Here is a 14,352-nt window from a genome sequence, read left to right on the forward strand (position 1 = left end):
ATTAGATTAAATGGATTAAATGAATGTCGGCTATTTACTGTGTAGTATATATATTATATATACGAATATATAAATTGGAGTGCGTGCGTGCGCAACTTTTAGGTTAGGAAAGAATTTAGTGAGGCGCGCCAGGCGGTACTAGAATCCTAGAACTAGCAACTAGTATAATTGTGGTGAAGGTGTATCTGATATTCTGATATTGGTATGTAATATGTATGTAGTCCTCTGGTGGTGTTTTACGTCGGTTACGTCTTCACCGTCTTGACGGTATTCACATACATCGTTTATCGTAAGGTAATCCGATTCGTGTATGACCAGTGACGTGCGCGTCTTTGACGAAAGGTAATCGTATGTACCTGACGGTGCGGGTGAAATCGAATAAACTTTGTGGTTCTCGTATCAATTCTACCCCGTCACTGGGTCATTCACCGTGACATCTAAAAAAGTACGAATATTATGAGAGTTAGGTTGCCTCCGTACGTCGATTGTTGCGAACAGTTTTGTGGGTAAATCTTGATACTTTTTTCAACCTTTCTCCATTTTTATACTTGTTTTTTACGTTATCATTGACAAAGATCCTCACCACGGCGCACATTTGTCTGTCTATGTATCTTTATTCAAAAACATAATAATAAACATGTACATCATTTGCTCGCATGCAGTCGTAAGACGATTCATGCAACGAATTCACCCATACGTACTATATTTCTTGATTCAAGTACTCTTCACCTTTTATTTGATTACTTGGAAGTTTTTCGCGATTGTGGGATTCCTACTAGTGCCAATCCATGTCTTCCTTATGTTGGAGATTGGAAAAAACTTCATGTGTCATTTTCATCGGAGCAGGTTTTTAGAGTGGAGGGATACGGTGGAATTAGGAACAAAAATATTTCTCCAGCTGAGATTACACATTTTATATTCTTTTACATTTACATACACCTTTGAAAATAGTTCAACTCCTTGATTTTTTGAATTGTTGAACCGAAAATATTTAATTAGTCAGTGGCAATATTTATTTCTGATTCCCGAGAGAATTCATTATTATACAATATGTGTGTGCACATATGCTACTGATATGGTTGTTTTGTCGAACTAGCTTATCACCCAGTTGTTTTAAGCTAACTGTCCAAGTATAATTGTTGCATGTGAATAGAGTAATTTTACGAAAATCCTCTGATATCCTTTAGTATGTTCATGTCTCGTCAATTTTTATTGACAGTACTCAATTATCTTCCGAAAAAAAAACCTAAAATGAAGGTTATTCAGGATATTGCGTTTCATTATTGTCAGTGAATTTTGTGGTTCTCTTTTACATCATAATTTCATTTCTAATTCCCTTATAACTGCAAAATTATCAAACCTCATTAATCTATTATAAAGAAAAAATCTTCGTCGATCTATTCTCATTGTTTTTCTCCGATTATTCTCCACTCCATTTTTTTCAGCATTGTCAACGCTCATCATTATTTAATTTATCGCAAAATCTAGTTCGAATAATTTTATTTAGATCCACTCGCCAATGATTCTGATGTAGGATGGACAATATTCTTTTTTCTAAATCCATCCATTAAGATTTCACTGCTTTTCCACACTGCCAAATTAAAATAATTCCTTACAGCACCAAAGGAAATAGCCACGAGATAGAAGAATTGTAGCAGCCAAGTTGGCAAATCTGAACAGAGAAAAACCTTAATTAGAACTACCAGAAACATAGGAGTCCATAGAGCAACTCCGGAAATTAACGATTTTCTAAAGATGCTTGACAGTTTCTCCATCTCCACAAGTGGGTTCTTCATACTGTGGGAAGATACTTTTCTTTTAATCTCCTGGACTTTATCATTAGATATCTCTCCTTCTTCAGCTTGACCATTCTGTGCTCCTAACCAACCAAAATTTGAGGGCTTAGAAGGACTCGATGAATTTGATCCTGTCGAGGCAGAAGATTCTATTCGTCCTGACATTTCTAATTTTTCAAGTACATTCGAACATACATAGTGAGAACGCATGTGTAATATTGTCGAGGCTAATATAGGTCCGAAGTAAATAAAAATCATTAATAAGAACAGATGAATTTTCAGAAAATTCACAGAGATGATGCACTGATTCTTCATGCACGTTGAAACCGTAAAGTTCCTGCCATCAATACCAATACTCGTGTCCACTACCAAAATTTGATCAGCAGTATCCATGTATGATCTCCCCTTTGAGACTAATTGTGGTCTCACTCTATTCTTTATTTTGAATTTAGTACTGTAAATCTTCTGCACAATGTCTTTTAAAATTTCTGCATCTGTTGTAGTGTTAGTGGATTTCGTGGCAGTTATCGAAGAAACTCCTAGGTTATTCATTCCAGATTCAGTGGACGTGTTAATAATATACTGGACGGATTCATTTTTCATCAAATCGTCAAACACATTGACTTCATCTTCTCCATTCTCTCCATATGGAGTCTTCATGAAGCTCGTAACATTCGATAACTCTGCAACATCATAATATTGCTCTGGTCTGTGGACTTGAACTCCAGAAGATGATAATGCTGACTCAACAATACTGTAAACTTTCGAGACAATCTCATCAGATGCTGAGGAATTTGGTTGAAATTTTTCCAATGCTAGTTCATTGATATAGTTATGTTGATCAGGAAGTAGGTACCGAGTGGAGTTGGAGATTTCAATGCTGTCGTCCTTGGTATCGAAATAACAACTTTCAAAGGGGAAATTCGTCGTAAAAGTACAGGTCATATCAACACTATCAATGTCCATCGATTTTTCATACCCGGAAAAAAGTAAAATCATTGCTGATAAAATGGGAATCATCCATTGACTAGTTACACTCACAACTGTCACAGTGTTATTTCTGTCAGCAATATTTGTAAACAGTGTTTCTTTTGTCTGATGAGAAACCCCGAGATTCATAAAATTCTTGCACTTCCTGTAGAACATTTCCACATTATAGTTACACTGAATCGACATAGACAGCAGAGAAATAAAAGAATTAGCAAAAGGTATCATGAACAATGAATAATTCATCAGAATTATTTGCGAATCACAATTTGTCATTTCATGTTCTTGTTCGTTGGTTCCGTTGATTGTCTTGAGTAAGTTCATGATATCCTTTTTGGGAGAACTCTCAGTTCCCTGCAGCATGATCTCTTTATATTGATTATAAAACAGTATAATAGATATTAAAATACTGCTCAAAATATCTGATGTTATCAAGATAGATAAAGATGAAGTGATACACCGGTTAGAATTCCTCTTCATTAGAAAAAAAAATGAAAGTAAACTTGACAGGGCTAGTACAGAGCCAGCAAACCCAAACACGATAGAATTCATTTTTACATCACTTGAATCCCTTCGTTTCGCGTTGTTTTGTATCTGTATTTATTTCTGTTAGGATCTTCTCCGAGATGTTAAAAGCACTACAGTTTTTTTTAGAATGGTTCTCCAATGTTTTAGCAAAATATTATCATACTTGCATTGCATGGGGGCAACAAGACCCCACAATAAAAGTAACTGTAAGATCCTACCTATGGGGGTACAAAAAAAATAAGTATCGCTTATAATCAATATTGATTCTTTCATTAATATTAAATGATGCCCTCTCCCCTGTTTTTTTATCGATTTTCATTGATTCATAAATGAAATCCATTAATTCCAATGATATTATTCTGTTTTTTCAAGTTTTCATTAAGAAAAATCATATAATCAGTTAGCAGCTGTCATTGTACAAATGTATTCATTGAAAAATTCAATTTTGCTAACAGAAAAAGGAAATCATAATGTCAGTACGACGTAGAACCGATTCATCGATGACTCAGCGAATATGGGATGCAATAAAGATAACAATAAACCAAAGGAGCTTACCCAGCAACGAGCGCATTGTAAGGCACTTTGCAAGGGTTTACGGTATAACTGAGCCCGCAGCCCAGGACGAATTAAATAAAGCAGTGGCAGATGGCCTCGTATTTTTAAAAAAAGTACAGTCAAAGGGTGGTATCGAGCAAGAGAGTTATCGACTTCCCCTCGAGGCATCTGAGGCTGATGGACACGACTGGTACTGCTACGATTGTCACAAAGCTGGTCTTGTCGAGGCTTGTAAACAATGCTTCCGAGTTTATCATCACGATTGTCATGTACCTAATGATCCCGAAACAAAAATTTGCGCTTTCTGTGAAGAAATTAATAGTGATTCATACCCAGATATTGTCGCACTCAATCACATCCTTAGTTTCACCTGTGGACATTTGAAAGCCAAGTTGCCACAAGAAATCACTAATAGAAAAATTGTGGTGGACAGTTCCACTGGAGAAGTACCTCCGGGGGGGCTTGTTGGGCCCACATGGGTCAGTGAGGGAGAAGATGCTTGGAGACCAGCTATTCTTATCAAGAATCATATGGATTTGACTATCATGGAAGAGAAAACTAAAAAGAATGAGTACAAGAATCTCGCTGAATTCCAGGCTGATGCACACAACATTTTACACAATATCATCATTTATCATGGAAGTATGTCAACAATATCAATATCAATATTAATAATTTTCAGTTTTCATTATCCTAAAACTTGACCGATTCTTATAATCCATTCAAGTAAAATTCTTTATAGAAGAATTTTTTTATGATCATTCACATTTCCTCTTTGATTATTAACAATAGAATTGATGATTATGACTCTTATGTTTATTACAGAGAGTAGTACAGTGGGCGAAATGGGTGTAACAATGTACCAGGATTGTTGTTATGACTTGAAAGAAATTCGACGCTGTGCTGATTGTTACCGAATATCAAACGAAAAGTCGGAGAAAATGTGGTTCTGCATTCCATGTGATCCACCACATCAACTGGTCTATGCAAAACAAAAGGGGTACCCCTATTGGCCTGCCAAAGTGATGGAGATAAAGCATGACTTGTACGATGTCAGGTTTTTCGGTGGACACCATATGCGGGCCAACATTGAGAAAATCTTCATAAAACCAATCACTGCGAGTATACACAGTCTCCAGGTAAGAGACGAGGCAAATGAAGAAATGGTTCGGTGGAAACACAATGCAATGTATATCAAAGAAGGAAAACTAAAAATCACCCTTTTAATCCTAGTAAATATTTTCCGATTGCACACGGTGAAAACATTGAATTATTTATTCATCTTTTTTACCGTTACTATATCCCAAGATAATCGAAATTGCGAATAAATTTTCATAATGGCTTTAAATGCAGAGATTTACCGAGTAAATCAATTTTTTCTCCTATCGCATGACATGAATGCAAAATTATTTGAAAAAAAAAACTATTCTCAACTTTTCCTAACTACTGCTGTATACTCAATAAAAAAGAAAAAAACAATCTCATGCATAGCCATCAGAAAAAGGAAAATGGAAGGAAATGAAGGTATGCAGTACACGATCCGTTCTATCATTTCATTTTGTGTCAAGTGATTTAGCATATTTATATGTATAAAAAAAGCTGTAATTAGCAAAAAAAAAAAATTCACGGATGAAAATTGATATCTTCATAGATAAAGCGTTCGAGTGCTTGGAATAAGGCATTTGAGGAATTAAAGCATCATCAGACTCTCCTGCAGAAGCTGGGAAAGAATCGTTATATCACCTGTGAACTGGGTGATACGGACGATGGGCCAAAGCCACCAAAGATCAGGAACACCGGAACAAAGGTAGCGTCTAATGGCGCTTCATTAAAACAGATTATGAAAGACTTGAGAGTGAAAGTTGAAAGGTTGAATTCCGATGGAAATTTCGACTCACAGACGAGTCAAGAGACGAAGGGGATGAAGAAAAGCAGCAGTAGATCAACGAGTGAGGACAGACAAGTGCCACTGCTACCAGTTGCTGAGGATGAGCCACCGAGGGCGATATCGAGTACGTGTCCACTTGGATTGAAGAAGGAAGGGTCACAGGAGGACATGGTCACATCGAGTTCCCAAGAGCCGAGGACTAAGTGCGTCCTAGTGCAAACGGATTCAAACCAGACTGAAGTTATGCCGGCTAAGGTAATATCTTTATTTTCACCTACATTTATTTCGTTTCTCAAATATTCGTCGTGCAGGGAAGGAAGGTTGCATTGATTGGCAAGTCTGCACTGTTGCAGCATTCGAGTAGTATGTGATATGTTTCCAGATGAAGAGAGAGCGGAGGACATCTGATCAACCTACCACCACAGGACTTGATAAACTGCGCAGGGAGATGGAGTTAGATAAATGTCGAGAGCTCGAGAGATTGCAGGCTGAGCACGCTAAAGAGCTCAGACAAATGACTGACAAACATCAACAAGTTATTTCGGAGATTAAGAAGAAACAATGGGTAATTTATTGTGTAATTTATTATATCCGTCCATCAGTGAACATTTGCCCTGGAGTGACATGATATGATGCTTTGACATGATTTTTAATTGCATTGTGCATAATAATTTGAGGCTTCAATGGATTTTTGATTATTTTAGTGTTACAACTGTGAAGCTGAAGCTATTTACCACTGTTGCTGGAATACAGCGTACTGCAGCACTGATTGCCAGCAACTACATTGGCAAAGGGAGCACAAGAGAGTATGCAGACGTAAACGCTAGTCAACCGTTCTCTCCGCATCCACAAGTACAATAATCCAAGGACCCACATCAATATCGCTCCGTTGGTGATACTCTTATAATCCTTTAAAGAAAACTTTCAATATAAACAATTGAGGAATCAAGTGAATATAATTATAAAGGGCACCTAATATATTACTATAAATATATTAACAAGTGAAGAATGACGAAGTATACTTGCGATACTGGCATGAGAAAAAAATCATATGAAAAATTGAAAGAATCTCTCGGCAAGTCGAGATCCATTTAGCATTTTTTCGTCATCAATATTGGTTATATTAATGAAAAATATATATTATATATGATGAATCTTGTAAGGAACGTTTTCTATAACGTTCTCTCAGGTCTAACGATTGTTAAGTGTAAAAATAATGGCCACTTCACGACTAAATTGAAGTATCAATTCAAGGAAATGTCTGACATATCCATTCTCGCGGCAATCACTTGATCTTTCGTATTTCCTTCTCTTTAATCATTTCTTACCCTTCTTGCACTTGAGGTTAATAGAACTTCCTCGGTCATTATTAAATCGAATGAGAATTATAAGAATTTTAATTACGTTGAGACTCCGATTCGTCAAGTAATTGTTGAAATGCCACGAATCCGTATACGTTCAATTAAAAAATGAGAAACAATCTATAATCTTGGCGATAATTATCAAAATTCAATCTAGAAATTCCGGTATATTACGTAAACTATTAGATGTCTAACTTTTCAAAGATGAATACAATTAATCGTAAAAATAGCATACCCATACATACAATTCAATTGTCTTGTTGTGTGGACCCATCAAAACAAAAGATTGTGCAAATATTGCATTTCCTTTTTTCATGCACAAATTCCTACAGAAAAATGGTGAAATTTAATCGTACCCAGATACAATAACCCATTTTCATGATTATCGCTAAAGCGAGCATATATAGAATTAAATATGAACGTTTGTTTCTAGATAAATATAAGTTGGAGTCAGCCTTCTTAGAAATAAGTATTCTTTTTTTTTGTTTATAAATTCAGGCAATAAATATTGTTGAGTATATATGTTTTCTTTATGAACGAATAAAAAATCCGGGACAAATATATGAAAATAAGACAATTGTTGATCGATTATTTTCTTTGGGATAAGTCTTACTAATAAGCACTTAAAAATATTGAATAAATAATTTATTGATGTAGAAATTATGAGCTACGAAATTTAGAGGGAGATTGTGTCTTTTTCATGTGTTTTGAGTAGCGTTGACCTCCTGACTGGCCATTGCTAGAGCCATTTGACATTTTTCTTGATTGTCAGATACTTTAATAAAACCAGTGACGTCAACGGTATCCATTGACAATTTTTCCAAAAATTCAAGCTCTGATTGTTGCAATTTTTCTCCCAATTGCTTTAAAGCACTCAAAATTTCACTTCGTTGTCTATCACTCATTTCTTTGCTCAATTTTCCGAGTCGTGTGTCTCTTTCTATTATTGAGAGGCGTTCCCGTAATTGCTTTGGCTCACGTCTTCCAAACATCCTGATTACCGCAGGAGTTTTGAATGCTGCACTTACTGCTGCATGCGTTGCTAATTGCATTGCACCAAGTTGATCCACTAGAGTCATGTCTCCTGAAATCATGCGTTGAAGACTATCGCTGAATTCACGTAATTGATCCATTGTCTCTCTCTTGGTTTCTTCGTAGTCGGATTCTTCTAAATCCTCCCTGCAAATTTTTCAATAAATATATGGTATATAAATATAGCAACGCACCCTCACTTTTGCCAATTGTGTGGTCGTTTTTTGTCCAAGGACCACTGATCTGAGAATGTTCTTCAATTTTTTTGTAATTCTTCTACGCAACTTGCGACAAATTCATAATTTCGTTTTTTTTTCTTTAAATTGTTTTAATTTTTCCGAGAATGTTAGAACGCAGAACCTCTTCTTCGATACGAAAATCATTCTTTCGATGTTGAATTATTAAAAAATTGAATTCGTAAAACTCACTTGCATTCTTCTAAATCCTCTAATTGCTGTACCAATCTATCCAGTTGCTCCTCCAGGTTCTTCCTAAGCCTCTCCGTTTCAACTTTCCCGTGAGAGCTCATAGTGAACTACGAAAAAGCACAAAGTTAGGTTAACAAAAAATGCAGTCCATAGGTTCTTATAATCCAAAAATGCCTAGTCCATATACTAAAAAAAATATAAGGATAGAAAGAGAATCCTTTAGTTATTACCTTTTCTGCGATCTATCTATTACGTGAGAAATTATTTACGCATTGTTATCAAAAATTGTTGTTGCAGACGTAAACGAAAAAATCAACATAAGTATGCTCTCACACGATGGATTCATGATTCCATTTACACGTTCATTAATTAGAATCCGATATAATACAATATAATATCGACTTCGGTGTATAGAAATGATATTTTAAATGCTTAAGACAAGCCCATGAAAATATTAAAAGTACTTTGACCACTTTCGGGCCGGTAATCAATAATAAAATTGCAATACTCCGAATTTAAATTGTCTTCTCCTTCCCGCTAGCAAATAATAAAATATACAGTGGTGGCCTTGCGTCGCGCGATGTGCACACGGCTTTTTTTCTGTTTATATAGTGTTGCTTATAGTGAAAACAGTCGAAAACGAAAGCGTTCACTCGGAATCACCTCGAAACAATCAGTGGATAATAATATCAGTAAATCCTGAGTTGTAAAAAATTCTTATGATTGAGGAATGAAAATTTTATTGTAATTGCTAGGCCGCACCCATTGGCCCAGTGTAAAACATATATAATCGGTTGATTTGTTTAGACTGTAGAATAGTTTAGAATGCGCCACAAGGGCCACAACCGCCACAACGCACCGCAACGCACCGTGTGGTAACATCCGATACTCGATAGCAAATGGGACCGCTATATATCACCCTAATACAAGGCAACAGACGAGACAACCAGCGTGTTAAAGTTTCTTATTAGAGCAACATTTTACAATAAAAATATTGGCCAGTATAAAATAAAAGTAAGAGTTATAAAAATAATAAGCCACTTTGTCAATTTATGACACATGCCTTGTGTGGTAATTTGTGAAAAGGGTTAACCAAATAGCAGTTATAGTAGAGGATTAGGAAGGTGAGTGAGCTTATCTATGTGGACCGAAACAAGTTGGGAGGTTAAAGGTCTGTGCTGCGAGGATATCTCAAGGGCTCTCAGATACCTGAGATGAGCAGTATGCCGGCCAAAGGCAAACATCACCACATGTCCCACCACTCACACCCACAGGGACAATCACAACAGCAACATCTTGTCAACGTTAATCATTCTGTCTCTGGCAATCCACAACCGTACAACACGCTTGGAGCTGGTCGTTTATACCTCTCACATGCCGGTGAGTTCATTATTTTTTTTTCACTTTTGTAATCTGCACGATATTTCAATTACGTAACTCGCTAAAAACCCTCATTAAATGCTTGGAATTATGATATCGAAACGGGAGAAAGAGGAAAATTCTTCAATTCATCACGCGGCGTGGCTTTTTGTTAGGTTAGGTCAGGGAATATTTGTCTACGAAAATTTAAGAGGAACACTTTATTTCTCGTTTTTTAAGTGCGTCAAAGGGAAAAGGTGTCATTAGTTATTAGGGATTGTGTATACACATGGAACGTAGCCTAATTAATCCGTTTTTGTTCTCCATATGGTAAAACTCTATCAGTGTATTTTCATTACCATTATTTTATTTGAAGAACATCATGAAATATTAGGAGAGAATCGTTTTCCACAGACTTAATGGTTTTTTTTCCATACAAGATAACATTGCAAATTGTTTGCAACAATTTGCAACGTTTTATATACCAGGGTTGAATATTCTCCCCTCCGATGGACCACTCATTTCCAGAACTTCTGTCAATACATATCTCTTTTTTCTAATTTCCATTCAATGGGTTTTGACTCATTATTTTGTCCTTTCTCCCTTTGACAATACCGTAAACAATTCGTCATCCAGGGATGAGTCATCCTCGGCGGGTATTTATCTGCTAAATCAAAGAAATGTGGAAAGTTGACATGTCACTAATTCATTCTCCCACGTAGATTCCAAAACTCGTTACATGTCGAACATTTAACGAGATATGATTGGAAATATTCCTCGATCCATTAAATGTCTTTTGCTTTGTCTGCACACAACATGAATTTTGTGTGAATTTTTTAATGTCTGAATTCTGAATACCACAGTGGAAATAACAATTAGATGATTAGGACGTAGAGAAAAAAAATTATTTTTAATTACAACAGCCTCTGTAAATACTGCAAATAGGATGGAATTGTTCAGTTGACAATTGTCAAGGTAATCACGACAATCCACATATTCATTACTGTCCCTGTGAATTTTTTCTATGCACTGATGGTATTATATTTATTAATCAACGTTACAATCTTTGAAATTGAATGGTCTCATGCCGGTATGGCATAGAGGTTATGTTTTCTAAACATCCGCGTGGCATTCGTGGCATCTTCTTCACGGCCAAATCTCGTGAATGACCAGAATAAAGTGCATACTCAATTGAATGAAATTACGCATTACATTAGGCATGTTCGACACATGTACAATAACGATAGGCAAATATTTATGTGCACATAAATCTACAATGAAGCAAAACGCTTCAAGTGGAAAATCGTTATCACATTTTATTCTAATTACGCTTATCTCGAATCATTGAAAATTTTCCAGGAAGGTATGAATCATTAATCATTGGTGGTACGCCAAACCTATAGATAGTTCCGAAAATCAGGTCGCACTTGCACCGCCATTGACTGAGAAAATACTTAGAAACGAAACTTCTTCTATTTTATCACAACAATAAATCAGTTAGAGGCATAAAATGTTCTCACATGTTTTTTTCCTCTTCCTGTTTTATGTAGATTGAACTAGTTCATAAGAGCGCAACAGCAATAAATGTTTTTTAACAATGCATAGAACATTATTAAAATGGGAATTGATAATGAAAGAAAGAACTGGTAACTTATTGAAGATAATTTTGCACGTGAAAATGATTTTTCTCATTTCAACCGCAGAAGTTCCAGTTCACTAGATATATGAAAAAAATTCCAGAAATAATAATAATCTCGTTCACTTTATCATTTCTTTGAATTGATAACTTTTGCTCTTACTACTCGACTTATTTTAGCTGGTATTGGTCTACTTCAGTTGGAACGAATTAGTAAATTAGGAAAGCAATAATTCTGCGAGGGCTTATCTTCACACATATGTGCGATAACGCCATTCGTTCATGCGTGCGACTGAAGACTTGTGGCTTTTGTATAGTTGATAGGTATAAATGCGGCTGTGCGCTTGCTCAACTATCAATAATTTTTCCCTTTTGTTACTTCAAATTTATTTGAAGAAAATCAATAGTCGATAGCTACACAATGAGCTGTAATAATGTGATGATAATTTTCTCTCCGTAGAAAAATCGTCTTGGCGTGTTAATAATTTCAGAATAAAATGTCAAGAGTAGAGAAGGGAGAGAAAATGAGTGGAGTTGAATCCATTGAATCGATTGATAAAAATCTCAATGGGCTCTGTCTATCTAGGCAATTCTCTTGATTGGTACGTGTGTAAGAAAAGATTTTTTTACATGAGATGAAAGTGGAGAGGGCACAGACATTGAGGTGGGATTGGTGGGATTGGTGGGATTGGTGGGATTGGTGGGATTGATGAAGATATGTTCAAGTGGGTACGTAATATTACCATAGGAGTGAAATTTTCAATCCAATTATTTTCTAAGGTTAAGCGAAAATTCGGAAAAATTCGAATCGCTGTGTAACCTGGTGATGGAGCAAATGGGAATTTGATTATTGATAAATAATTCACCCTAAAAAATAATCGGATTGAAAATATCACTCCTATGGTAATGTTACATAGCCTCTTAAGAGAGTACGAATAAGTGGCGCGCGTTGGGGGCCGATGTTGTCCGGAATTGACCGAGAATCTCCGGGCCCCTTCGTCACTCGGCGCGTAGTCCGTGTACATGTGGCAATCAAGCCACACGGTATACCCGCGTTCTTCTTTTAACGCAAATTTTTTTTAACCACTGTGAAATTATATTCCTATTTTTTTTCTCTCTTTTCACCAATTCGTCTTTATTTTCATTTGCGTTAGACGTATTCTCCAACGAAACCTCATTACATAACTCAAAAGACAGACTCTTGAAAACGAAACATAATAATAATAATTGAAGCAATAAGTGGATTGAATATTTTTTTTATCAATTTAAAAAATGTAACTGATATTCGAGTGAGATCGCCCAGAACGGAAGAGAATAAAGTTAACTAAAAGAGTCGAATGGGAAAGATTTATAATAGATGTGGCTGGGATCGAGTGTAAAAGTATTGGATTGTGTGAATGTTGCAAGAATTAAGACTGGATTCAACGTGATACGGATGAGCATATGTTGTCCAATAATTGGACAGATGAAACATTCAAATGGATATAACGGAATAATCACGGGGGAATAAAATAATAAGGTGATTATTAAAAGAGGGTCAGAGGGAAAGGAGTGTGAAAGAGAGTTGGTTATCGAGGAAGTGATTTCCGTACAACGTGGTCAGTTTGAATACGGATTTTCGGATTCTCTGGTGGATTTCACTCTTGTTCTGCTTGAGAGAGAGATAGAGAGAGACATTCTGAATATATCAGTGAGCGAGAATTCTAGCAATCTGCCTTGCCGGCTGATACCTTTCCGTTCTTTTTCACGCAACGAGGTTATATAATTTTACTTTTCAACTAACATCATATTTAACTGACTTTTTATCAATCATGCTGGCTTCTATAAAACCGACGAATGGCAATTAAATTTTAAAGTAAATACTAAATTTGGAGTTAATCGAGAGATATAACGAGAGAAAAAAATCGAGGGAACAATTTCAACGAGTTTTTCAAGCACGTGGTCGTTTGCAGACGGATTATAAAGGAGATCCGAGGTACGGAATTCTCCGAAGAAAGCATGGAAATGTGCTTTACACTTCGTTGATTGTAACGTTAACGTTTTTGGTTTTTAAGATATTTTTTAAGTTAGAACAATCTCCAGCGGGTGTGAAAGTGAAATCGTTTGAGTTGTAGTTTTTTCTTTTATTTATTTTTGTGTTTTGAGTTTTTTTTAAACTTTCGGTTGACTTGTGGTTTAGTGCAAAAAGGAAGTGTCGTCGTGGGAGTTGGCGAAGGAATATGTCGAGCGTGATAGGTGAGTGCTGGTTGTCATTGTGGGGATTGCAGGGTGGGTTTATTGCCGGTTACAATGCGGAGAGCTTCATGTTTTTAGTAAAGAGCATAGCTCCCATTCGCTTTTCACATATTTCCATTTTTTGTTTCAAATAATTCCAGTGGAATGAGCAAAATCATTAAAGACCATTGAGATACTGAATGATTATTGAAATTTAAAACTACTTCACAGAATTTTTAAAGAAGTGCGAAAATTTATTCGTTTTTATGCCGCTATTCGCAGGTGGCACCTGCGTCGGAACTCTTTTTTTGCAAGAGAACTCAATTTTTTTTTAATTTGATGTTTTTAGAATGATCATTGAATTCACGCAGTATGGTACACGTATCTGGGAATTTTCTTTCGCCATTATCTTTTGGCTGAGACATTGTCTCGACGATCGTGGGAATAGGTGTTCTATTCTTTCACTGACTTCAGTTATCAAGTCAAATATTTCGGGAGACGTATTGGCGAAATTGCACAATTTTCATTCTATGGTATCTTTAAAAATTATTTAATTCTGATTTTTTAT

At 35.9% G+C, this 14,352-nt stretch overlaps 3 protein-coding genes across 10 annotated transcripts in view; 2 read left to right on the forward strand and 1 right to left on the reverse strand.

The window, feature by feature from the left end:
- The first annotated feature begins 62 nt into the window (after nucleotides 1-62).
- LOC105268545 (zinc finger MYND domain-containing protein 11-like) lies at nucleotides 63-7,353 on the forward strand. Of its 6 annotated transcripts, XM_011308208.1 has the most exons (7): nucleotides 216-506; nucleotides 3,767-4,508; nucleotides 4,692-5,005; nucleotides 5,358-5,390; nucleotides 5,518-6,009; nucleotides 6,137-6,319; nucleotides 6,459-7,353. In XM_011308208.1, exons 2-7 carry the CDS (start codon nucleotides 3,782-3,784, stop codon nucleotides 6,579-6,581), a joined length of 1,872 nt encoding a protein of 623 aa, XP_011306510.1. In that variant the 5' UTR covers nucleotides 216-506; nucleotides 3,767-3,781; the 3' UTR covers nucleotides 6,582-7,353. The 6 variants fall into 6 exon arrangements, with proteins under 6 accessions (XP_011306507.1, XP_011306510.1, XP_011306505.1 ...); XM_011308205.1 differs by lacking the exons at nucleotides 216-506; nucleotides 5,358-5,390 and adding an exon at nucleotides 63-202 and having other exon boundaries at nucleotides 6,119-6,319; XM_011308203.1 differs by lacking the exon at nucleotides 5,358-5,390 and having other exon boundaries at nucleotides 216-502; nucleotides 6,119-6,319.
- A 69-nt stretch (nucleotides 7,354-7,422) lies between these two features.
- On the reverse strand, nucleotides 7,423-9,864 carry LOC105268548 (protein LZIC). 2 transcript variants are annotated; one of them, XM_011308213.1, is made up of 3 exons: nucleotides 9,785-9,864; nucleotides 8,576-8,682; nucleotides 7,423-8,294 (listed from the first exon to the last, which is right to left on the reverse strand). In XM_011308213.1, the coding sequence occupies exons 2-3, from the start codon at nucleotides 8,674-8,676 to the stop codon at nucleotides 7,814-7,816; spliced, it is 582 nt and encodes a 193-aa protein (XP_011306515.1). In that variant the 5' UTR covers nucleotides 8,677-8,682; nucleotides 9,785-9,864; the 3' UTR covers nucleotides 7,423-7,813. The 2 variants fall into 2 exon arrangements, with proteins under 2 accessions (XP_011306515.1, XP_011306514.1); XM_011308212.1 differs by lacking the exon at nucleotides 9,785-9,864 and adding an exon at nucleotides 8,806-9,424.
- Nucleotides 9,785-14,352, forward strand: part of LOC105268546 (eukaryotic translation initiation factor 4 gamma 3) — a 33,448-nt gene continuing 28,880 nt past the window's right edge. The window contains exon 1 of one of the 2 annotated variants that reach the window (XM_011308210.1): nucleotides 9,785-9,955. In XM_011308210.1, coding sequence (XP_011306512.1) covers nucleotides 9,790-9,955 — 166 coding nt within the window. In that variant the 5' untranslated portion in view covers nucleotides 9,785-9,789. Of the gene's footprint in view, nucleotides 9,956-12,584; nucleotides 13,806-14,352 lie in introns of those variants that run through there. The other variant, XM_011308211.1, reaches the window with a different exon arrangement.

The sequence above is a fragment of the Fopius arisanus genome, unplaced genomic scaffold (genome assembly GCF_000806365.1).
Source record: "Fopius arisanus strain USDA-PBARC FA_bdor unplaced genomic scaffold, ASM80636v1 scaffold00058, whole genome shotgun sequence".
Lineage (NCBI taxonomy): Eukaryota > Metazoa > Arthropoda > Insecta > Hymenoptera > Braconidae > Fopius > Fopius arisanus.